The sequence below is a fragment of the Micropterus dolomieu genome, linkage group LG06 (genome assembly GCF_021292245.1).
Source record: "Micropterus dolomieu isolate WLL.071019.BEF.003 ecotype Adirondacks linkage group LG06, ASM2129224v1, whole genome shotgun sequence".
Classification (NCBI taxonomy): domain Eukaryota; kingdom Metazoa; phylum Chordata; class Actinopteri; order Centrarchiformes; family Centrarchidae; genus Micropterus; species Micropterus dolomieu.
The window spans coordinates 17,849,879-17,874,592 of record NC_060155.1 but is presented as its reverse complement, the minus strand read 5'-3'; the positions used below and the strand labels follow the sequence as shown (position 1 = coordinate 17,874,592).

Below are 24,714 nucleotides of genomic sequence, written 5' to 3'. Positions count from 1 at the left end.
TATCTCTAAAAAGTCAACTTTTTGTGAGCTCAGACAAACAGCCTGAATTTAAAGATGGTTTTCACCTGACAGGAAGGGTATGAAAACCTGTAATCTGAAAAGCAACTAGTAGGCTACAACTGTCAGACAAATGTAGAGGAGTAAGAAGTACAAAATTTGCCTTTGAGATGGAGTAGACTAGAAGTATTTGTAAAGTACTTTGAATTTGCACTTGATTTGTGTATACTTAAATTCCACCTCTGGTTTTGTGAGCAAAAAGCAAATTCCTATCATATTCCTATCAAATATGTTAAAACTGCTAAAAATTTTAAATTAAACTTTAAATCAGTTGGGCTTTTACTGAACAGACCAGAAACATGTTTACTTCCAAGTGTATGAATGTATTTGCACAGGAGGACATGTTTAAATTGTATTTAGCCCAGTTGTTTTCCAAAGCAGTTCATTTCACCATTTGCAATTTCCACAGCCCATAGGTAGGCTAAAACATTGCCCTCTTGTTGTTTCCATTACAAATCAATTTGATGCATAATCCTGATCTCACAGTTCAAGTATAATTCAATTGCATCCGTGCTCCTCAACACAGTCAGGCTCAGGTGAGGTCTTTTACACTCTTGAGACACATGATATCAATTTAGGGGTTGTTTTGTGTGTGTGTGTGTGTGTGTGTGTGTGTGTGTGAGGTGTTTAAAATTGCGCGCTGGATAAACTGCACTGATTTAGGTCTTTTAGGTGCAAAAAACACACACACAAAAACACCCTTTCCTTGAATAGTGAACGGGGCATTTTCTAATGCCATACATCTTCTGCCTCCATATGTTTAATCCATATGCACCCTTAACCTTCATATAATGTAATTTGGCTGCTGGGTTTGGGCCGCACCCTTAACAAGGTCTGAAAAAAAAAAAAAATCAACGTCAATTGGCCTCCTCGCGCAGTCGTCACTCCATATCGTCCCGCCTCCTCCTTGTCCTCTCCGGAGCAGCAGACGTATATAAACACACTGATCCATCTTCCTCCAGCCTACCCAGTAACATCACGATAACCATTACGTGGAGCTCAGATGGGAGGGCGCACAAGCTTAGATCGTGGCTGATTTCAACAGAAAAACCCAACAGGGAAAGAGACGCAGCTACTCATCCAGCTCAGTGTTGGCATACCATTATGTCGGCATCACCTGTTGTTCCCGTCGACACACGGTGAGTCCATCACTTACAGCCTTTGTCCTGCTATTAAGAGAAGGCAGGGTTAGGGTATTTATATGCAGGATATTCACATGTTTGCAATGTTTTTCGCTTAAAAAATAAATAAATAAATAAGCTACCTTTCCCACCTTTTTTTCACTTCAGGATTGAAAAACACAAATTATGAAGCATAAAGCTTTCGAGCCACACAAGAAAAACATAAATAGCTGTTCAAATCTCCGACTGCGTCTACGGGAAATTAAATGACAACCCCTTCCTCCTCTTACTGCCTCGCCTTGGGAATGTTTATCATGTCGTCATGTTGCCGTGATTTGAGAAGAGAGAGAGAAAAAAGGAGAATTGACCTCACTTTAGACCAGAAGCAGGGTCTCTGCAGATCATATGTGTCGGATATCGTAGGTCTTTTCGGCTTTATAACCTCCTGAGAGCAAACTTCGGTGCAGCAACAGGTGGCATGTTTTTTTTCCCGGGCCGGAATCGAGGCGAGATGCTGAGGAGGAGATGGACGTGGAGGAAAGTAGGGCGTCATTCAGCACCGAGACACTGGACAGCTCCCACGTCGAGGGCTACTCGTTTCTCTTTAGCTGCGAGCTGGACGGAATGACAGCTTTATTTGCCGCTTTTATAGCTTATTTTAAAAAATCATGTTAAGTTTCTAGTGCATATTAACACATCCGAATAGTCAGCATTCAAATGTCCCTGCTGTTTGGAAACTGAATGAGCGGTTTTTGAGTGGCAGTTGCTTGAATGTCAGCCTGCAAGAGCAGCAGCAAAATTAAGTAATTTGTTTTTAATCAATACTATATTAAAATGGCCCCAGAGAACATTACTGACTATCTCTTCTGGGGTCTCTGCTTGGTCCAAATTGAGTGTTGTCTCTTCTCAGCACTCCTCTTTTCTCTAGTTTGTACTTAAGGACCCCCCCTTTCCATCCTTCCTTGCTTCCTTCCCTCCTCCTTTCCTTCCTGTCACTAAACTGTCCCCATCTTCCCATCCCCCTCTTCCACTGACTCCCAGTCTTGTTGCATAGCTACCAGCTCAGAAACATACTGGAGATGCAGGACAATCTGTCTGTCTCTGTTCTCTCCCTATCTCTTTCAGCCCAAATGTGACTTACTGGAAAGGAAACACAAATCGCTGAGTTGATGCGCTGCATTCGTATTTCCATTTTTCTCCATCTAAATAGGGTGTAATTGAAAATTGTGCACAGCTTAGGGTTCCTGTTCATTGCATATGGTGAACAGCGTTTATTCTAAGTGGTGTGCTGTGATCCTCTCTGTTCCTCCCCCCCCCCTCCTCCTCATGTCTCCCTCTTTTGAGAGGAGCTGAAAGGTTGGCATTACAACAACAAAGGAAGGATGGAATGTCAACAGGCTTCAGAGAGAAACGCATTGAGGGAAACACAGAAATGGGAATTGGCTGTAGTGTTTCCATCTCCGACATCAAAAGTTCACAACCTCTCAACCTCTAGCCGGTGGTCGGATGCTCTGCAACACCTGTGACACATGTGCATTCTGAAATGCTGCGCAGGTGGCAATGCAAACTCAATATATATCATGTTTAACACCAGTACAATGTAGGAAGGATTCAAACTTAAGTGCTCCAAGGCCCCGTGGTGATACAATGTTGTCTCTTTTTCCTTTCATTACAGATTGAAGCAGAAGATGTGGAGCTCCTAACAGAAATGAGAGGATGCATTGCCAAAGTGTTGATGGTGCTGAGTGGAAGACTAGTGATTTTGTTGTGACGCTGATCAAAGAACAACAAGTCCCAGTCTGCCTCTCAGCACAAGCAGTACTCTTCAGTCTATGTCAGCTTTAACCTGCACGGCTCTTCAAATCGAAGTCTGTCCATAGTTCCGTGGTGTCATTGTAACCGAGTTGTCCTGTTTATTCAGCTGCAACTACATGAAACCTGCCCTTAAAAAAATGCACTTAAAATGTTCTGATTCATCCCCGCCTGTATCGCCCTTTTGTGACTTGGTATAGCCTCAATGTTCAGCAATGTTAATTACTAGCAAAATTGCAATCAAAAGCAGAGATATTCATGGAACTGAATCACCCACAATGAAAACTGCTCCAAAGCCTTGGGGAAACACTGTAATAATGGCACACAGCAGTACACTTTGTACAAAACACACTGAAGTAACCCAGTATTACTCATTTCACTTCCTTTCCAATCTTTTATTTTTAACACCACTTTTGTCAAGTTATGCTACATAAATGTAACTGTTAATCTAAATGTTCATTGTTCATTAATTAATCTGCAATGGACCTTGTTTCTATCCTTATACAACAATGAAATAAAACCCAAATGTAAAACCTCTTACGTGTATTCCTGCATTTTCTCACATCAACACCACCTTGATGGTTGAATCTGAAACCAAGACATACACTAACACACACTAGGTGCTGGGGAGACCCCAAAGACAAAAAAAAGACAAGAAAAGCAGTCTGCTCTATCCCGTTCTTGTGTCCTATTGACTACACTCCATTCTTCACTCAGATGTTTTAAATGAGATGGCCTGCTGCCAGAAAGTCTTACTTAACATGTTACTGTGTGCAACACTTTGAGGACTTAGAGGACCGGATACACATGATCCGTCTTATATGAGGGGTCTAAATTCCAAGTGGCTACCTCAGATACTGTAATGGACAGGGACTAGCACTTAGTTCATGTAGTACTTTAGTAGTTTATTCAGTATGTGTTAGAGGTTTGAGTGACCACGTGAATGAAAAAGGGGCAAAAAAGTCCATTTCCCAGAGTTGGTATGCAACTGGCAGGAGAGATCATCACTGCACACAAAACGGCAAATATAACAGGAAACCTAAAACTATATAGGCAATCATCCTAATTATTAAAAACAAGTGTTGGGAGGCTGACCTGACTAACACATTGTTATTCATGGTGCCAAAGAAAGCATTTAGTGTGAACTTTTTGTAGTGGCAGCACTAGGAACCCATTAGGATCAGAAATAGTTAGGGAATGAGTCTCGTACACAGTATCCATCCCATTTGCACGTTTCTTTTCCTTTTATTACACTTCACTGCCAGTATTTGGACTGCTTATGGGTTGGATGCAGAGCCAGGCCTTCTCTGAGCTTTGATTAATATCAGTAAACAGACCTGAGCAAATGTAAGATATCTACAGTCACTACGAAGTCTTAGAGAAATGCTCACACACCAGAGAAAACACAAGACCGATAGATCCTGCTGTCTGCTCCAGTACTGGTGTAACATCTGATACTGTGTTCACATACATGCAAACAAATTACCAGTACAGAAAAAAACACATAGTAACAGACTCAGATGTACAATTAAAGACTTTAAATCACTCCACATAATCAAGATGCTTCAGCGTTATGTCATATATTACCAGTTGTAGCCTATTTAAATTTACACAAAATGTCAAAAGCTATAGAGGTTTGTCCAAACATTTATAAAAAAAAGGGAATTTAAAAGGTTGAGATGAACATGATGGAAAAGACTTTAGGCTTTAGACATTACCAATTCTGAAAACAGATCACAAATACTCTCTCAATCTTTTTTTCTGTTGTTACCAGGATACCTGCATGAGTGACCTGACAGGATCCCCATGGTTGTTACGCATGGCAAATAGGCTACTTTAAACAGAAAAGTCAGACCCACCTAAAATGAAAAAAGCACAGTCTTTAAAAAAAGTATTTACGTAAAACAGTTTAAGATCAATACAAATTAATGATTGTTTAAATTTTGAAATCCAAAGCATAAAACCAACATGTAAGTTATATTTGAATGACAAATCATCTTCATCTCCACTGACACTAAACATAAAAATCAATCATGTCGCCATCTTCTGTTAATAACGATCCCAGACAATGGTTACAGCCCCTGTTGTTCAGAAAAGCCTGCAACATTTTAATTAAAAATGCATCGGAGGCTGGTCTCATTCACACTGCACCCTGTAAGTCTCCAGATTGGCAGCATGCTGGTTTTTCATATATAAAAACCAGGGACTGGCTGACGTTGCTAAGCAACACAAAAGAGTCAAGTGCATTTTTTTATTGGCCAATAAGAATGCAGAGAAAGTTTCAAGGTTTTCCAGGAAGGTCCTGTAATAATGTAACTCACAGACAAAACAGAGGGAAGGATTCTCTAATAACAGCCTTTCATATGTTTGAGTGAGTGTATAAATAGTGTTATGCACAAAGAAGTCTCTCTTCATAGAGCTCATAAACAGCTGACAAACGGTACCTGACTTACTGTTTGTTTTAGCCCCATACAGAGCTTAAACATGATCCCTGAATTAGCCCTATTCTCTTGTGTGAAAGAAATAAATGAACAACTACTGAGGCAGCTGACCATTTTGTAATATCCCTGGTATGATCAGTTTTGTTTTTTGAAGAATGAAGAAAGAGATTAAGGGAGCAAAACATGCCTCGTTACATGTGGTTGTCCAGCCTATTTGGGCCCCCAAGCACTTTTGCCACCCACAGGACGGATATAGAGTCACACATGATCAAAGCAATAACCAGGCATATATGGTCCTTTATTTCTCCTGTTTTGCCTGAATTAAAAATAGAAGTCACTTTGACCTTGTGAGAAGAGATGTATTCACAGTAAAAGATACTTGGGTTTATAATTATTATGTCTGACCAATAAAAGCTGTTGCCAGGAGTCCAGGCAGATGGTTTAATGAAGAAAGAAAATGGTAGAAAATAGTGATTGATGTGTAAAAGGAAGTGCACAACAGGTGACAAATTGCATCAGACACATTCTCAAGAGCACAGACCTTGTGTAATGCATGCACTCCCTCCTAGTTGTTATTACTATCTGGGCACCCAGCCTGGCGTGATGGTATGCCAACTGTTCCCGGCTGTCTGTACTGGCACCCGTCACCAGCACCCTGGCACCATGGAGGGACTCTGGGGGAGGGAAAGGCGGTCAGCAGTCAGCATGTGGCTACATGTGTGGTCAGGAGGAGCAGGAATCAGGAGAGAACATGTCTCTCATCTGCTCCTCATCAAAGCAGAGCTGACGTTTGATGAACAGACACTGTTCAACCCTGTTATCAGACATAAGCTCCACCTCATGGCAGATTGTGCTTGGCATTAAATCATTACAAATATCTAAGCAGGGTCATCTTTAGTAACATTTTGTTGATGATAAATAATTTACAGTACTGTAGGACAGATAACTGCAGCTATTATCTGTGTATTTACCAAAAAATAGGAAAAAATAATTCAATACAAAACAGAAGCCTTTTGCATGATCAATGTAGTCTGCATCTTAGTAGCCTACTTTATGGGGCAGAAATAAGAGTAATAAAGTTATCAATAAGGATTATGAAAATGTTCAGCTTTTACATAGTTTCTACTGCTGTATCTTAAATTATCTGTGTAACTTAATAGCTTCTGTTCCCCTGATTTCATTGGCCTTTAAATACAGAAGCTAATCAGGGATCTGATTAAAATAGGCTACAAAAAGTGAAGCAGCAAAACTAGAGGGAAAATGTTGAGTTAGTTAAGCTACAACTTTATAAAGCATAGCGTGCAGATTTACTATTCATTTTGTTAAGCATTCGCTGCAACAACCTGTTTTTAGCCATGCAGCATGGATCTAGGGATGGCAACATCAGGTGGTCAGTCCACAGCTTTGATCCAGACTGAAATGTCTCAACAACTGTTAGATAGATTGATTGAAATTGGATACATAAAGTATTTTCAAGGCCCCCCTTCAGGATGAACTTTGATGATCCTCTGACTTTTCAGTTAGTGCCATCTGCATCATTAGGTGAAACTTTTTATTTGTCCAATACATTTGTTTATAACCACATATCTGCAAAACTAAAGTGGCTGTGGCTGTGTTCTTCTTTGTGTTCTTATCAGCAAATGCTAGCACGCCAACATGTTAAAATAACACAGAGACCATGACAAAAATACCTGCTAACACCAGCATTGTGAAGATGTTAGCATTTAGCGCCACCGTGACAGCCTCATAAAGCTGCATGGCTATAGACGTATTCTTGTTAAAGCAAAACACACAGCATTTACATTACATTTATTCATTAAGCTGACGCTTTTATCCAAAATAACTTTCAATTGCTATGTATGTCAGAGGTCGCACGCCTCTGGGGCAGCTAGGGGTTAAGTGTCAGGAACACATTGGTGGATGTGCTGCAGTGGGAATCGAACCCAGGTCTCTCACACCAAAGGCATTTATCTACTGTGCCATCGCCAGCCCTGTTTAAGATTTTTTTTTCTTTTTATTCAATGTCTAATAGTCTGGTTTTGACCAATATTATCTTGTTTTTTTGTTGTTGAGCCCCTCAAACATGTAACAGCTTTTGTCTCACTGCTAGCATGGAAAGCTAAAGTGTCAATTTCAGAATCAAGCTGTTTAATAAGAAGAATAAAAAAGATTGGTGACAATTTCAAAGTCGCATCAAAGCAGTCTATTAATTACAGTCTCTTACTTTTTTTACAGGTATAAAAATCACACTGCACTGCATGCTGGAACCTCACACATGTCAAGTATGCTCACCTCTCGCAAATTCGTACTTAATTGTACCTTTTTTAATGTTTATATATATATATATATATATATATATATATATATATATATATATATATATAAAAGCGTATATTACCATTGCATTTGAAAGATGAAGATAAAAATATTGGTCTAAATTCAAGCAGCTTCTTCAAAATATCCATCTGCTGACTTGAGTAATAGGTCAAGGAAAAACATCTCTCAGCTCATGTTATATGTTGTTTAGATTTTGAAATCCACTTGCATGGTTAATACACACATTTTTCGAATAATATATCCACATTCTGAATCAGTCAGTTGTGGCACTATGTCAGCATTATATAAAGATATAAAACAGGAATGTGTTTGGCAAAGGGCAAAAAAGCAGGAAAATATACTGAGACCACCCAACACCCCGATGAAACTGGCGCCGGCTCTAACATGGAAGGTAAAGCAGCACCCATGACAATAACTTATTTAATGGATGTGTTGCAGTGGGAATCAAAGACAGGGGTCTAATCCACTGCCCCATCGCAACCTCTCTATAATAATAATTTTTTTGTATTCATTTTTACCAAACTTCATCAGCTAAATGTGCAACATGAAACATGAAATAATTGAGTCTATAACTAAATAATGTAACTACCAACTTTCAGATTAGTTCAGTTGAAGTTAATAGATGATTTTTCATGAGTAAGAGACAGCAGCAAAGGTTGTTGCCTGTTTAAGACCTGGTGGCCTGACTGGTGAAGAAACACGTATTCTTCAGGAAACTCAAACAGCTGACCAGTCTCTATCTGTTGATAAACTGTAGGAAAACGTTTGACATTTCAGCTCTGGCAGCGGGCGGGCGTGTGCGTGAGACGAGAACGACCGCGACAGTTTTACGGGAGTCACACAGAAGCCGTTGCCATGGTTACCTCCCGGAGCGCTCGTTTGCCTGTCTGTTGATGAGGAGCGCAAAGCGACCCGTGTGAAAAGGCCTTATATAGCCTAAACCCTGTCACAACCCTTCACAAGAAATTAATTAATAACGTGCCAAAACCTTTAACATAAGGACGACTTAAAAAGCAACCACTCGCACAGCAAAGTCTATTGTTAGGCTACATGAGTGATCAATAGACAACAAAGTCAAAGAAAACATTAGACATAGCCTCTAACAAGCAATAATCAAAACATTCCCAATTTTTCTGTTCCTTATTGTCAACTCAGTGTTGGGCAAGTTACTCAGAAATAATATTACCTACTAGTTACTTAGCATAGGCTATAGACCTACTCTATAAAAAAGTAATATTAGCTACTTTACATAGGCCCACTACTGAGTGATAGCCTATTATAACGCCACTCTCTCCCGATGAGTCCAAGCATCACTGGCAGCAGCGGCCGGAGTTTCTCTCTGAGTTTCACGTTGCTGTGTTGCTTTAGCTGATGCTATCAATTAGCATTGTATATGTAGTGTTAGCATTAGTAAAATGTAGAACTGTTTGCTGGTCAAAGTTTACAACGGACGACAATGTTCTTCGCAGATTAGACTGTGACACAGTAATTGCAATGACGTTACTTACAGCTGTCGCAAATACCTCTCTCTGTCTGTTCTCCAGTTGTCCTTTAGCTTCTTGGCTAACAGCTGACTTTAACAGCATAAGGTCCGGTGCCGCTGAGCTGCAGTGCGGTCGCGCATTCACGTCAGGGATGGTGCGTTCAGTAATAATACAACTGTTTTGGAAATAGTAATCCGTAACATTACTCTTTACTGGCAAAAGTAATTTTCCGGATTAATCCAGAAAAATCACAACCCTGATAAAACTAGAGGTCATAAGGTCAACCTTTTCAGATCACTATGATAATTCATTGTTTGTTTTACTACCTGTAAAACAGGACCTCTTTCATAGATAACTTATGAAGTGCTTCACATAAACAACTTATAGGGAGTCACTCATGTACCTAATCTGACAAAAATGTGTTTATTTGATTTAATTAATGTATTTTTACTTGAATGAACAAAATATCCAGCACAGTGACACAAACAGCATTTAACAATAACTGGACGCAGGATAAGCGGTTGATGATGGATGGATGGATGGATGGATGGATGGACGAGAACATTTTTTTCAAGCAGATTGTTTTTTATGTTCATAAAAATGTCTCAGATTATATTTACAGAACAAAACATATTTAGGGTCACAATGAACAGTATTTTGAGGCATGAATATATCATGTCACATTTTTCATTTTTGGCAAATAATAAAGACTTCAATCCGAAATACTAAACAATGTTGGTTGCCAATTTGAACTACATAAATAGTGTGTAGCACAAACACGGTTGAAACAACTTGACATCAACATCAGTATTTTTCATATATTATTATAACGTAGAAAACTTGCAGTTTACATGATGCATCAGAACAGAAATATGATACATGACTTTTTAAAGGATAATCTCTTTTTTATCCACGATTCGAGACAGTTAAGTCTCATCGATGCCTATACACTCCAACTGAAATCTGAGTTCATCTGAGCTGTGAATGAATACTTTTTCTATATCCAACAAACTGAGGCCTAACCCAGAGACACACAGAGCACAGCAGACAGGTTTTGCCAAAATGTTACCAGCAGCCAGGTATTCCAAATGAAATAAATAGCACAGGCATATAAAAGTGAAATGAATTACGAGTAAAACACAGAGGTATAGGTAAGAAAGCTGAATTCTTTTAGTTTGATGCGTCGCTTACAAAAAGTATGAATTTAAAGTTGCACTATACAAGTGTGGTTTAACCAAAACAAACCTCTAGCTCCATTTCTGCTGGGCATTACGACTGGTCTCAGACCTGCTTTATTTACATTGAAAAGGACCTAATGCTCACGCATCGAGGTCAACACAAAATTGAGAATCAAAAACCAACATGTCTTGTAATGCAAGAATGAAAGAAGCCTCTGGAGGCCAAAAACATTAAAAAGACCCAACCCCCCCCCAAAAAAGACGAGGCCTTTGATCTTCGGCACGTCGCCTCCCGCTGGAGATAAGCTGAAATCTGTAACACTTAAACAGATAAAGACTAGTCAGGTCAGAGATGAGCCAGTAGTTGAAGATGAAACCGGACAGTCAGTACTAGGTGGTCTTCACCAGATCGTAGACGTGAATGTGGACATCATCGTCATATTTGATGTAGTATACTGTGGGCTTAGCTGGGACCTGGTAGATGACCAAGCCCGTCCTCTTTAGACCATTATCTGTAACGTACTCAACCTGTTTACCCACGAGGCTCTCTGGCTCCTCACCCGGCTTCCTGTCTGCTGGCAGCAGGTGTTTGTTCTCTGGATGTCAGACAGATAAAAAAAACAGCCACATAAGTAAGCGAAAGAAAATTTCTTCTTATACAGTATCATTTTTTAGCAGCCAAAGTTTAAACATTTGCAACACAAACTGCAGCGATGAGATAATTATCTATAAAACAACGCCCTCGCCTTAAACCCTACCAAAGAGCTTGCCCCAGTTTATCTATCAAATCTGCTAGTTTCCTACAATTTCTTGTAGATAGTGTTGTGTCTTCATGATAAGAGTGTCCATAATATAACATACTATCTCACCACTGAATCAAGGAGAAACCGTATAAAAATGTCCAAAAAAAAAAGGCAGCATGGAGATTGGAGTGTTTTGTAATGCTGACTATGTAAATGTGTCCTGTTCTCTTACTCCCACCTTTCCAGGAGCATCTGAAAACACTGACAGTTTTATGAACACAAACAAGAAAGCTCTCGTGGCTATACCTGATTCAGGCAGGACACGCAGATCTCCGTCCTTATAGTCGTCCCACAGCTGGTACATGTACAGCACAGGGTCCTTCTCGTAGGTGATGTAATACCAGTGGGTCATGATTGGGGCTCGGGACAGCACCATGCCTCGCCACTCATTTTTCTCACCGTCTTCCTTTTCGAACAGATGCTCCACAGCTCGGCCCACCAGCTCCTCCGCCCCGGGAGGCACCTTGATCTTATTGTTCACTGCAGAAAGAACAAATTTTGGTAAGCCCATTAATTGGAAAAACTTTACAGATCCCAGATGACACAGTGTATGAGGACATCAAAATATTATATTATCTTACAATTAGGGCTGCAGCTAATGATTTTAGTACTCAAAGCTTCTACAGATTATTTCATCGATGCATATTTTAAGAAGCACGACGTCATTAAATGCTAAAGTTGCTGTTACTGTTACCTTCTGTGGTCTGCTGGCATAACACCAGGTGCTTTCTGATCAGGGGCCTGTACCACGAAGCAGGATTTGAGCTTATGGAGGTAACTTCGAGGTTAACCCTGAGTTTTTAGTACCATGACAGTGGTTCACTTCTTACCAGGTTAGATCGCCATGGTAACTTATGCTGAATGGCTAACCTGCTCCGGAGCAGGTTATGTTCCAGATAAGAGATCAACTCTATGAAAACACCACCTACTGACCAATCAGCTCACTTGGAAAATGACATCACCATCTGTAGGAAATCCCACAGACTGTTTTATAGGCTGCTTTATGTTTGCTGCAGTGATACAGAGAAAACCTTGTGGGCTGTAGCCTAAATGTTGAGATTTAGTCTTTCAACCACTATTTGAGCACATTTTATGGCATGAATAGATTTTTCATTTTATTGCTTTGTGAAGTTAATTTAGAACAATGTTTGGAACACTTTTGATTGTTAAAGGAATTAATCTCATTTTTGAAGTGACAAGAAGTTTTTTAAAGTGAGGTGGAAGACCACTTATTCAGTGCCTGAGTCTTTTAATGTGGAAACACCGACACACAGCCGAGCTGAAAGAATAAGGCTGCTATTTTCACTCAGCTCATAAGAACACATCAAATCAACGCACTGTTATTAGACTATGCCTGTTCATTTAGGCATTCACACTGTCAGTGATTTTCTGTCTCCCTGCATGTGTCAGCTGCAGCTGTATTACTTAGACCATGTTATATTTCTGTATCGTTACAGTTTGCTCTTTGTTTGTAAAATATGACGTTCTGATGATGCCAGTGGACTTGTTCATGTCTGCGATTGGTCATCTGATGCTAACACCGCATCTTTTATGTGAACGCGCTCACGGCTGGATTGGGAAACCCTGGGTTGAGTTACCGAGTTGATAACCAGCTTCATGGTACCGCTTATCTCGACCATGATTGTTAGAGTTAGTTAAGCCAGATAGCTTGAAGATATCCTGGATATGGCCCCAGGTGCCGTCGTGCTGTTGCGGTAGGCCACATAAGTTTCGTTTTACGGTGGACGGACTGTAACATTACAGAGTTGTTGTTTTCTTTTAGCTTGAAATAATCGGATACTTTGGACACTTTCTTCTTCAGCCCTCGCTATTTTCTCTCTCTTCCTCCACTTTATAACAGCGCCATCATAATCACATCGTCTTCACACAGTGTAAGCGCAATGTGTGACAGTTATAGACTAAATGTCCATGCGAAACAGTGTGCTATATAGTTATATGGATTAAACGAAGCATCGATGCAAAGAATTTGCGTCTCTGTTTTTTAGTAATCGAATTAATTGATTTAATCGATGAATTGTTTCAGCCTGACTTACAATTCTGACAAAGCTCCAATAAATTCTGCAAAACTCTTTACAGACTATCAGATTTGTTCAATAGCCACTTTATTGTAGCCCACTGAAGTAAATAAACCTTTTCAAATTGACCAGGATAAAAATTGACAGTTTGTCAAATATAACATTCTTTGCACACAAAAAAAGTCCAGTATCTTTAGATTGGGATAAACATGGTGTGGAATTAGCACCAGCCAAATGCTTGTAAAATATGGAAGTGACTGGTAGATTTCAGACACAAAATAATATAATATATAATTAATAATAATATAATAATTCTGTCACCCACAATGTTGGGGCATACAGAATAAACAAAAGAAGAACTGGGTAGTTAGCGACAATAGTCACCTCACTATAGACAATGAGAAAAACACTAACTCAAGCTTCAAACAGAAAATCCTATGAAAAGGCCACAATAGTGTTGTTCAAGGCGATCACTGATGTACAAGTGTGACTAAAGTACTTACCATTTTAAAATGGCCAGAAAACACCACTTCTCAATACTTTACTGTTTCACACAACCAAAGCAAAAATATGTCCACAATTAGAGATAGACACGGTCACACTCACCAACTTTCTCTGACAACACCTGCAAGTTGGACACCCGGTTATCTTTGAAGAGCTCTATGCCGTACACACAATCAAAGCCGTCATATTTAACCATGTAGAGGGAGCTGTTCATAGTTAGGCGCTCCAGAACAGTGCCTTTCCACTTGGTCACGTTGCCCTTCTCCCTCCAGGTGTGCTGAATCCTACGGCCCAGCAGGTTGTCAGGGTCTGGGCTCAGGGTTGACGCAGAGCTCTCACTCAGCTCTCCACTGCTACGCTTCCTGTGAACAGAGAGGGAATAAGATCCATATTAATATTAGTTGTAGATCTAAAGAAGAATAAACTTTTTGAAGTACTAAATGAGCTGTTCAAATCAGTATTAGTGGGTTATTTGTTTTGACTGAGGAGATCTTTAAGATATGAAATTAAATTTAAGTCATCCACAGTTCCAAATTGGTACTGCTGCTCCAAACAATGAGAACGGAAATGATACATATGCACACAAGGCTGTAAATCTGTTATATATGAAAATTATCAGCGGATGGGTATGAAGGTATTATTTGAGCAAAACAACTGAGCACATGGGACAGTGGAATTTGTAGTTGTAAAAAAAACAGTCATGCATGTGTATCAGTAAATTCGAAGGAACAGAGAAAAAATAGAAGTTCAGGAGTTGCAAACTTGTAGTTACATCTTCTCAAATTCATCATTGCAGTTGCACAAATCCTACTGTAGCTGTCATATACTGTTGAGGCTTTCGTCATACGGGTGCGGGGTGCGGATTCATCTAAATCACCTTTGCTCTGCATTTTACTGAAATATGTGGCACAAAAGTGAGAATGTGCGGAACTTTGAGCATTTGTGAGACTCATAGAGGCAGATTCAAGCAGTTGTACTTATTGACTTGTCTCTGGTCTAATATGACCATGGCAGGAAAACTGTGCGCTGAGGTGTGGGTAGTAAACAATCAATATGATGCTTTATCTGAGCCATTAATACTGTAAAATGAAAGTTAAAATAGTTTTGTCAGATCAGGCTAATTTAGTTAACAGTATCTGTTGGCAGGTTTATCATTACAGGCTTCTGTTGTGCTGACAAACACAGCTCAAACACACATAACATTGTTTTTAATTATCATCAAGAACAAAGGCCAGAGCTGAAACAAGCAGGTACCTAATATTACAAACACATATATATTCCATTCAATATATTCAGACTTCCATTCCATATATTAGGACGGACAAACTTCATATATATATTATTTCCTAAACGGCATGCCATATAGATAGATAGATAGAGTGTACATACAGTTTCGGGATAATGTTTTATCCAAGTTTAAAGTCACTAGACTGAGGTTGAATGAACTCTTGGATTAAAGTTGTTCATAAAAGTGATTAGGTAAGAGATTAGAGTATTTCTTGCTGTGTCATTCCAGGTGCATAGGGAAGTACAGTGTCATATACAATAATACACCAGGGTCAAAAGATCCTACCTGCCCCGTTTCTTTGACATGTTTCCATAAATTCACACAACCCTGTGAGAAACGAGACAATTCGGTTAGTGAATATGACAGGACCAGCTGACGCTTACATTCTTCACTAAACTGACATCATCCAAATATTATTTAGCATGTAATGAGCAGCAGACAGAGTCGTGTTACACAGCAGGTCTGAATATGGGGCCACAGCCGTGCGAAGCCGCCAACCCGCAGTACCGGATGTAAACAACATTAACTGCGACAAGCCTAATGCTAATGCTAACTAACGTAGCTCAAAGCTAATAAAGAGTAAGTTACAGGTTATATATTTATGCAGCTAACCATATGGCTGATAAATGTCTAACTTCACCGATAGTAGCTGAATAAATGTCGACGTGTCAAGTGTCGCCGGAATGTGCAGCTACAGTGTGTCTAAAATTGGAAACAGCTCGTTAGCTTACGTCAATGAATCCTTTCAGTCACTGTTTATTTTAAATGAGTAACATTTCTGAGAATTTAGCTTCTGTATTCCAACACATAAGCTAGCTGAACAAAAGGAAATGCATCGCCATGTAAGCGCTGATTTTGTACACTGGTTGTAGCTTCTACGTTGACGGGTAAAATAAGGACTTACCATAGGAAATTAAATTACATTTACAATTTCATCGACAAGATCAATAGGCGGGAGCCGGCAGAATAAGCTGTTTGCCCTACCTGATCAATAATTTCACATGTGTTTGTCTTTGCAGAGCAGATTCCACCACCTAATGCTGGCTAGATAGACGGAAACGACCTTTGTGAACTACAACTACCAGAAGGAAGTCACAGCTCTCAAAGCACTCTGGGATTTGAAGTCAGTGTGATGTGCTTCCTTTTTATTCGGTGCAACCAGTGCCTCTAAAGTGTTATCACAGTCCGCTGTTTTATGGATTTTTTTGAACAATTGGATATTATTATATTATTAACATGTTGTTCTCTTGTAGATGTTTAGGATATGGTGAAGCTCAGAAAGTCCCAAAACTCCATTTCCCATCATTCACCATTTTCCCCCCCACGGCTACACATCTGCAAGACATTTATTTCCTATACACCACCCTAAGAACAAGTAAGTAATAATAATTATAGTCACAGACAAAGCTAGGGGTAACATGCTTTTAAACGGTAATTATTAAAAGCTGTTAACTAAGACAGAGACAAAGACAGAGTTTCTTATTCAGAAGGCTACATTTTAGGTTTAAATTACATTCTTTTCACACAATTGATTCTTTATATGTAATTCAATTTGATACTCCCAATTTTTTTAATATCATTGAAATTGTTTTGGGGCATAAGGAAACATAGTTGAATGGGTTTTGTGTTAGCATATAAATATTGTCAGAATAGCTGACTTGTTATAAATTATTAGTGATTGTTATAATACAAAAGAACATCGAAAAGCACACAGAAAGACATTATTTATGTATTTATAGTGTTTTAACTGCGTGCTTCGACAATGAACTCTCTATGGTATGGCAACGCATTCTCAACTTTTACGTGTTATTTGAGTGTATATTAATCAATCATAAGGTATATGGAACATTTGTAAAAGGCATAGTAACTATTTCACACATTATAAAATACATCACAATACATGCATTTATACTGTGACGCTATCCTACTGAGGGGAAATACCTTTCTTGTATCTGAAATGCTAATTTCCTCCACAAGATGTCATACTAAACACAAAGTCTCTGCCACTGGCTCTTCTGACAGACTTCAGATGGTGTACTGAGTAGTGTGGAGAGTGAATGATGCAGTACCCTTGGGTGACAGCCTTTTCAGGGTGAAAGCTTTTGGTTTTATCTTGTGCCAAATCACCTGTATGTGTATGACTCACTTGTGATGTGGAGGTGAATCAAAACATAAACCATAACCTCCTGTTAATGCTATAATCACAAAGCAATCAGCAGTAATCACATAAATCAATGTGTGTGGCTCTATTCCTTATAAAAACCTCTAGCCATTTTTTCTTCAACTATTATTTATTTATTTTTCCGCTTATTTATATTTCATTCTCGCATTTATGTAAAATGTAAAATGGCAGCACTTTGACACACAAACACCATTTTACATACATAATACACATGTAATGAACAAAACAAACTGTAAGAAGAAAAGGATTCTTGCCCTTTTTTGAAAACAACAAATTAAGTAGCACAAACATAGATGGCAGGTCAATCAAATAACCTAAATAAATAAAATAAAAATGTCCAAATGGCCTGTGTTGATGTTTGCAATTAATTCATGTCATTATAATTAAACTAATTTTGCCCACAGAGTAACTACCATTGAGGACACTGAGGGCATGTTCTCATATCCAGGGCAGATTTGGAGTTTACATTTTACAATTTTGCTTATACATGGTGGGTGTTTTATAGGCTGCTTCCAGTATTTTTAAACAAATTTAAATTGGAAAACTTGCATGTATTCTCCTGAAGATAATCTAAATGATATGTGTAAATTAGAGATGTTATTAGTGTTGGGTCCAAATTTTCTGAGTGCGATGGGTGGGATGTTGAGGAGACTTGTGTCATGATGCCTGTACTTAAATTCTTGGCTGCAGCCCTGATCAAGATGTGTGTATGTCTGCCTTAAAAGTTAAGTATCTTCAAAAACAGACAGGTAAATGTGTTTTTGTTCAGTTTAACCTCACCCTTTAAACTTATTGAACCAATCTTTATTCAGCCACTCATGGTCTAAAATCCACTGCGGCATCTCAGTTAGATCTATAGATCATTTTACCCAAAGAGAGAAATTTGCTGTCTGACATTACCTGTGGCGGTCTGAGTGGTTGCTGCCTGAATTCAGTCTTTCTAATAACCAAATTATGACTCTGGATTTAAACTGTTTGGCCACAGATATTTCAGATCAGTTCGCTGCAGACGGAATTGCTGTGAGGTGTGAGTCAGTGTTGGTGCGCTGTAAAGCTGACAGCCTTCATGAGGAAGCCTGTGTTGTATCGACACAAAGCTGTCCAGCGTCCAAGGTTGCCTCCTCTTGTCCTTGTTGTTGTCACAGCAACAGAAAAGGCCTGGATGTTGGAGAAATTGGCTGGCGGGCTTTTTGTGTTGTTTTTTATTGTTACATTTAGTCCCATGATGCTCTACAGCAGGCGTTCAAATCAGTGGAAGTCACTCAATTTGCAGGGCAAAAGGAAGTATGGAGTGTGAGTGAAGCTCATTCCCAAAACCAGTCTGCCCCCTGAATTTATTGATTCAGACAAAATATATTGCATTTGCAAAATCCTCATGGTTACTCGTCTGTGACTGACATCCTCTGCTGCTCCTCTCTTGCAGGTTTCTCCAGCTCTGCCATCTGAGGAGGGGAGCCCACAGCGGCCCTCTCCCCTGAGACGCCATGAGAATACCATCTCCAAAAATAGAGGTCTCCTCCTCTCCTTCCAACTCTTCCGCTCTTCCAGGTATCTGTCGCTTCCATTTTGCGTTACTGCATGGAGGACACACTCACAGCTCATCCACACACTCCTGCACAGAAATGATCTGCACCCTGCTGAGAGACGCTCCTGATGGTTATTGTCAGGTATTGCAGGGAGATTGCATTACAGACTTGTAAAGTCAACCCAAGGTTAACGTATGTGTGTGTTCATTGATTAGATATGTCTATTATTAGCAACATTCCTATGCAAGTTAAATCAATGGTTTAAAGGGATGGTAGATCGTGGCTGTATCATGCATGTCTGGAGCTGAAGTCGAACTTGACTGTGATGAGTGTGTGTGTTTGTGATGTGTGAAGCAGGGTGTTGGAGCTAAAAAAAGAGGTGTGCTGCTGCTGACTGTTTTCAGCTTTAATTAGCAGGGTTCTGTTTATGTCCGGATGGATCACAGCTCACCTTTCCTCTCTGAGGATCAAAAGGCAAATATGAACATGTTCGACAAAACCCTTCGAGCCAAATCAATGCATGACGAAACAGCATCTTGAGCGAGTGAGGTCACTGGATACAGAACAACACATGAGCATGTGTATTCTGCTGGCTGCTGACTATTCCTGTGCTTTAGTTCATGTTTAGATAAAATCTAGTACCCCTTCTGTGAGGATACATGTTTCACATGTCTGATTTATCAAATTACTTTTCCAACAGAATTTTTGGTCACATCTATCCCAGGAGAAGTGTCATCCTTACAGTAGTGAGGAAATATAATATTTTCTAGACCTTTCATGCAGAGAGCCCATCTTTATATATTCAGTCTAATAAATGAAAATCCCAAAAGTCCAAATTCTATATTCCTTGTGAGAGAATAAATCACCCCTGGATCGCATGTGTATAATTGAATTTCTTGGTGTATGTGATGATGAAGTGATCTATTCGTCAAACCTCCCACAGCTAGCATGGAGGTTGGTGTTTCCATCCTGTGATACCTTTTGGTTACACATGCTGGTGATTTATGTGGTCTGATTGTCAGCAGTCTTGGATTTTCTGCAGGGAGTCAACATCTGTAAAAGACTGAAGCAAGAGTATATATCTATCTACCCATCTGTTATGTAGAGCATTTCAGAAACACAAATAACAGCAAGATGTCTGAAATAAAAATTACTGATGCCACAAAGCATGAATAAAGTGCCACAGAAATAACTACATCATTGAACAACGGCCCTTTCTGAGAGCTAAAGGTGGCCATAGCATCTGCCATCAAGCACTTAACCATAACACTAAATGTATTAATGTAATTATATCCAGTCAGTGTGATAATAAGTAAATCCTCTCATTAATTGGGTCTTAGGATTGTGTAGCTCTTGCTGTCACAGCCAATTGACCCCAAGAATGAGGTGGAGTACATGTGCCTTCATTTATGCACAACTCTAATTAACACTAGAACCAGAAAGGGACGACAGAAACTTAAGGTAGTACAGTTTACAATTTAAAACATTGTGATATCTTTTATATTTCATCTTATATGCCCATGTTATTCATGTCTATAACATTATGCTAAACTTACCAACGTGTATTGTATATGCTGGTACACCAGCATATCCCAGTACAAGACACAGTGATTGTATTGAATTGTTGTCTCTTCTTTTCTTTTCTCAGTAGGTTTGGTCACTTTTACACTTGGTCTACTGCTATTTGGTGTGACTTATCAGACATTTATCTGTTACTTTTAGCCTAACATTTAGACTTTTCTGCTCACTTGCTAAATAGTTTTCATGCACTCTCAGTTGCTTTGTCTGGTGTAAAACAGCTGATTCAGGTCAATGCAAAACTGAGACATGTCTTGTGCAGTCAGCCATAAAACATGCAATAGGTGATTTTTTGGATACATGGGGGCAGACTTGGAAACAAGCGCACTGACGCTGATTTTATCCAACAATATATGGTCTTCTACTTATGGTTTATGAGGTATATAGGCAGTTTTGTTAGGCGTCTCATACAGACGCTGAAGGAGCGGTGAGCTTTTAGAGCTTTTTGCTGAAAACTGCTGCCTGCTGCGGCCTAGAATGCAGTGAGTGAGAATCAAAATACTAAAGTTTCATTCTCTTTTGTTTTTCTCTGTGAGTGACTCCTTTTGCTTACAAGTAGTTATGGGTCCAGTCCTAATATAAACCTACTGATTATAGCCATTTTAATATCAACATCACACCAATTTGTAATTCAGTCCATTTTTCTCCTAAACACAAACATGCGGCTATATAATTATTTTAAAATAAAGTCAGTTTTCCTATTTTTTTCAACTTAGCTGAGCCACTCCACAATCTCTCCAGGTACCCCCTGGTATTTGCAGCAGTGTCTCGTGGGATATAAATTTGAAAATGAAATGTTTCCAAATTTAACAGCTGGTCGTGTTGCTTTCTCTGGAGAAATTGTGCTTTTTAAAATTGATTTGAAGGGTAATTTACTTGCTACGCCCATCTAAAGTGACGGATGTAAATCGCAATGGTTTAGTGTCTTGCTCAAAGACACGTCGACAGGACTGTGTTATTGATGAACAGAGTAGCTGCAGTGGAGATGTAATCTGACACTGTCTGCTGACGACAAGACATCTTATCCTTTTACTCCTCACATGCTAAGAAATTATTTGAACATTATATTTCCTCGTTCAGATATTAAACACTATTGAATATATTGATCACTTCATCCTCCAGAGAGAGAGAGTTATTACTTCTAATGTTGATTACAGTTTATTTTGATGAGTAACAGTAATGTACTCTCTGTAGTCTCTCCAGCAGGCTCCTGAACTTAGTGGACTCTCTATTTTTCTGCCCACACTTTCTTTCCCTTGTTCTGATCCTTTAATCTCTGCTAAACCCACTCTGACTTCATAGCCCTGAGTCATACTGTATCACATCAGACTCCTCTCCTGTCCTTCACTTCCTCACAATATATTTTTGTGTTTTCACAGTGTCTCACAATGTGTGTGATCATCCTGTCACTGTTAAACAAACAGCAGGGGGTGCTGCTCTGTCAATTCATTGCTGATGCTGCTTGCTGATTCCATAGGAGCCAATCTGATGCCTACCCTTGCTCTGTTTGTTTAGGGCTGTGTGTGTGTGTGTGTGTGTGTGTGTGTGTGTGTGTGTATGTGTTACTTTCCTAATGTAACCTAATGTCATGTGTAGAAAACAACAGAACCAGACAACACTCAAAACAGCAAAACAGCAAAGGGACAAATGTTTTTGAAAAAGTTGCAGTTGACTGGGGCATTTGTTCAAGTCTGACTGTTCGGTAGTTTAATCTATGACAATGCATCACATATCTTGATCACATGTTTTTTATGTAAAACCAGAAGTTGTGATGGTTTGGGGTTTTGGGATTTCCTGTTTTATTTTGAATGTATTGGTGCGTTTCATTTGACATGGGAAGTTGAAATTTCCGAGTTCCAAGTCACAAATTTCAACTGGAACACCCCCTTAAGTGGGATTTCCGTCTCGGAAAGCTGTGAAAACTTCACCAACCCCAACCTTAAAATCCAGTAGTGAAAGATGTTAATGTTAGTGTAATATACTGTTTATCACTCTTCTGTCTTATTTGTGTCTCTTCAAATTAGTCGTACACACAGTCCTGTCCAATTTATATCTGTAGACATGTTGCTCCGGTGTTTGTATGTGTTAAATACTGCGTAATGCATCATTATCAACTGGTATTGCTAACAATGGCCAGAGGCATCAGTCTTGGTTTTCCAACTTAAACATGTTGTTGTACTAGAATGCTGTATACTCAGGTGTGACGGTACTTGCTACTGCGACCTCCAACTTCCGAGGTAAATGGAACGCACCAGATCATTCCTGTTGTGTGCTGTGTAGCTTTTCTTCCTGTTGTTGTGATCAGGTTGCCCTGCCCTACCCCACTGGGTCTCGTCAATCACCTTTCCTATTTAAGTGAGTGTCTTCCCATTATCTATCTTCTTCATACAATGTTGAGTGTTCTTCCCTGTTTTCCTATGCATGCCACCCATGTTTGGATTTATGTTTGGATTTCCTTGACCTTGGATTACAGCCTCCAACTATCTTAGACTTTCCATGTTGCCTGTTTCCCCAGTGAAGTGTTTTGCGTTTGTCTTGTGCTCGTGTGTCTGTGCTCAGCATTGTGACAGAATGATCTGACCAAAAATATGGACCCAGCAGACATTAAATTGTTACTTTCAAGTGACTACATGCTGCCATTAGGAACTCCACAGACTGTTTGTGTATTCTCTAAACTTACCATTGATGGTAGAGTAATTACCAACTATAAATAAACTTAAGATGGACTTGCAGTTTAGCCCTGTCTGCACCTCAGCCTGCTAGCTTCCAGCCAACTTCCCAGCTAGCTAGCACCCGTCCTTGCAGCCAGCCTCGAGAAGGTTTCCACCATCGCCTTTCCGTCCTGTCTCCTGGTAATCCTCCGGACCAGCTCAGCCCTTTGGTCTAACCTCCTTGTCGGCCTCAAGACCTGCTCATCCCTTCAGGAACAGCCTCCAGGCCACCCGCCTGGGGGCACCAGCTCTACCCAGCACTTCAGACACTTGCCCTTGAGTCAGAGGTTTTGTGGCACAACATATAGAAATGATATGTTGATCGGGAAGGAAATTTCATTGCATCCTGCTCACACTGCAGAAACAAAATGAAGACAAACGCAACATCATTGTGGCCACATCCACAAAATACCATCTGTGACCAGAGGCTGTGACTATTAAAATGGCATGATATCTTCAACCGCCTTTTTTCCCTGACGTATGCTAGAATCCACAACAACATGATGCCTATTTGTGATGTAACAAATACACATCATCTGACTGAAAGGCCTGCAATCTGCTGATTTAGTTTTAAATAAATGGATGGGTTTCTTTCCCCCTGTTTAGTGCGATCTGGCTTGTTTTTATGAGTCTGTATGACGAAAGCACAGCCGATAACAATACCACAGGGTTGGTGTGGAGTAACAATATGCCTCATCCTCCTTCCTGCACCCAGTGTTCTCTTGGATTGCGTTTGTGCATTAAGTGTGTGTTTGGTGATGGTGGCAGTGGGAATAAGCTTGATGTTGGGGCTTGTGGGTGAGGAAGAGACAGGAGGAGAAAGAGAGCTGGTCTGCAGCTTTACCCTTCTAGTGACTCAGCAATTTCAGAGATGAATTTTTGTAAATAATCCCCTCTTCTCATTTCTGCTTCCTTCACTCCTTATCCCCTTTACCCTTTTCACACTCCATCACTCCATCCTCCCTCCTCACTCCCAATAACCATTTATGTCTCATTACTTAATTGCTATAAAAATAACATCTCATCATTGTAATGACTCTCAATTAGAGAAAAGAGGGACAGCAAATTCGAAAACTCATCATCATGCTCCTTTTCTAGAAACGCAATTGAGCATAACATAATCTGGTGAAATAAAAAAAGGGAGAGGCATTATTTAAATGCAGATCTTCAGCTGAACACCCATCACTGACAGCCCTCCTCTGTTTAGTGCACAGAGCGAGACGTCAGTGGCACTTTGCTGAGAGACGCAGGGACAGAAATAGACCATACTTTGGATATCTGAGGAGAGGAGGAGAAAGGAGAGGTCCTAGGTATTCTGCCATTCTAGATAACACTGACTCTCCAGCATGGTGGGGTGGAGAATTTACGCCAGCAGAGACAATGAGGGGCATGAGCGTGCACTGAGTCATGCACTGAAGTTGTGTGTGTCTGCGCAGCGGTGATCTGATGGAAACAGAGAGAGGAAGGAGAAAGGAAATGAGCTTACATGTGAACCCTATTAGATTAATAAGAGTCTACAAGAGTCATGGGGACACTGGAGTGATCGTAATGCAAGAGAGCACATGTGTCATGGTTGTAACAAATCTGAAAATATTGACAATTTTCTTCATTTGACTAATTTATATCAATTATCAGCACATCTTTAATGCAAACTCT

The 24,714-nt window shown here is 39.7% G+C and overlaps 1 protein-coding gene and 2 long non-coding RNA genes across 5 annotated transcripts; 1 reads left to right on the top strand and 2 right to left on the bottom strand.

The window, feature by feature from the left end:
* Positions 1-758: 758 nt before the first annotated feature.
* On the bottom strand, positions 759-9,405 carry LOC123972641. Of its 2 annotated transcripts, none has more exons than XR_006825444.1 (3): positions 9,277-9,405; positions 5,973-6,105; positions 759-1,226 (listed from the first exon to the last, which is right to left on the bottom strand). It is a non-coding gene; the product is annotated as an uncharacterized LOC123972641 (long non-coding RNA). The 2 variants fall into 2 exon arrangements; XR_006825445.1 differs by having other exon boundaries at positions 9,292-9,405.
* A 251-nt stretch (positions 9,406-9,656) lies between these two features.
* LOC123972879 (spindlin-Z-like) lies at positions 9,657-16,158 on the bottom strand. 2 transcript variants are annotated; one of them, XM_046052613.1, is made up of 5 exons: positions 16,046-16,158; positions 15,347-15,388; positions 13,876-14,135; positions 11,480-11,713; positions 9,657-11,026 (listed from the first exon to the last, which is right to left on the bottom strand). In XM_046052613.1, exons 2-5 carry the CDS (start codon positions 15,364-15,366, stop codon positions 10,821-10,823), a joined length of 720 nt encoding a protein of 239 aa, XP_045908569.1. In that variant the 5' UTR covers positions 15,367-15,388; positions 16,046-16,158; the 3' UTR covers positions 9,657-10,820. The 2 variants fall into 2 exon arrangements, with proteins under 2 accessions (XP_045908569.1, XP_045908570.1); XM_046052614.1 differs by having other exon boundaries at positions 15,966-16,074.
* LOC123972880 lies at positions 15,551-19,647 on the top strand. The gene is made up of 4 exons (XR_006825492.1): positions 15,551-15,640; positions 16,081-16,184; positions 16,315-16,436; positions 18,667-19,647. It is a non-coding gene; the product is annotated as an uncharacterized LOC123972880 (long non-coding RNA).
* The last annotated feature ends 5,067 nt before the right edge of the window (positions 19,648-24,714 follow it).

Bases quoted from the DNA above. Each gene is read 5' to 3' on its own strand.
- LOC123972879 (XM_046052613.1), bottom strand. From the start codon at position 15,366: ATGTCAAAGAAACGGGGCAG. The intron at 14,136-15,346 runs GTAGGATCTTTT...CTCTGTTCACAG, and splicing joins ATGTCAAAGAAACGGGGCAG to GAAGCGTAGCAGTGGAGAGC. The intron at 11,027-11,479 runs GTATAGCCACGA...TCTGACATCCAG, and splicing joins GCGTGTCCTGCCTGAATCAG to AGAACAAACACCTGCTGCCA.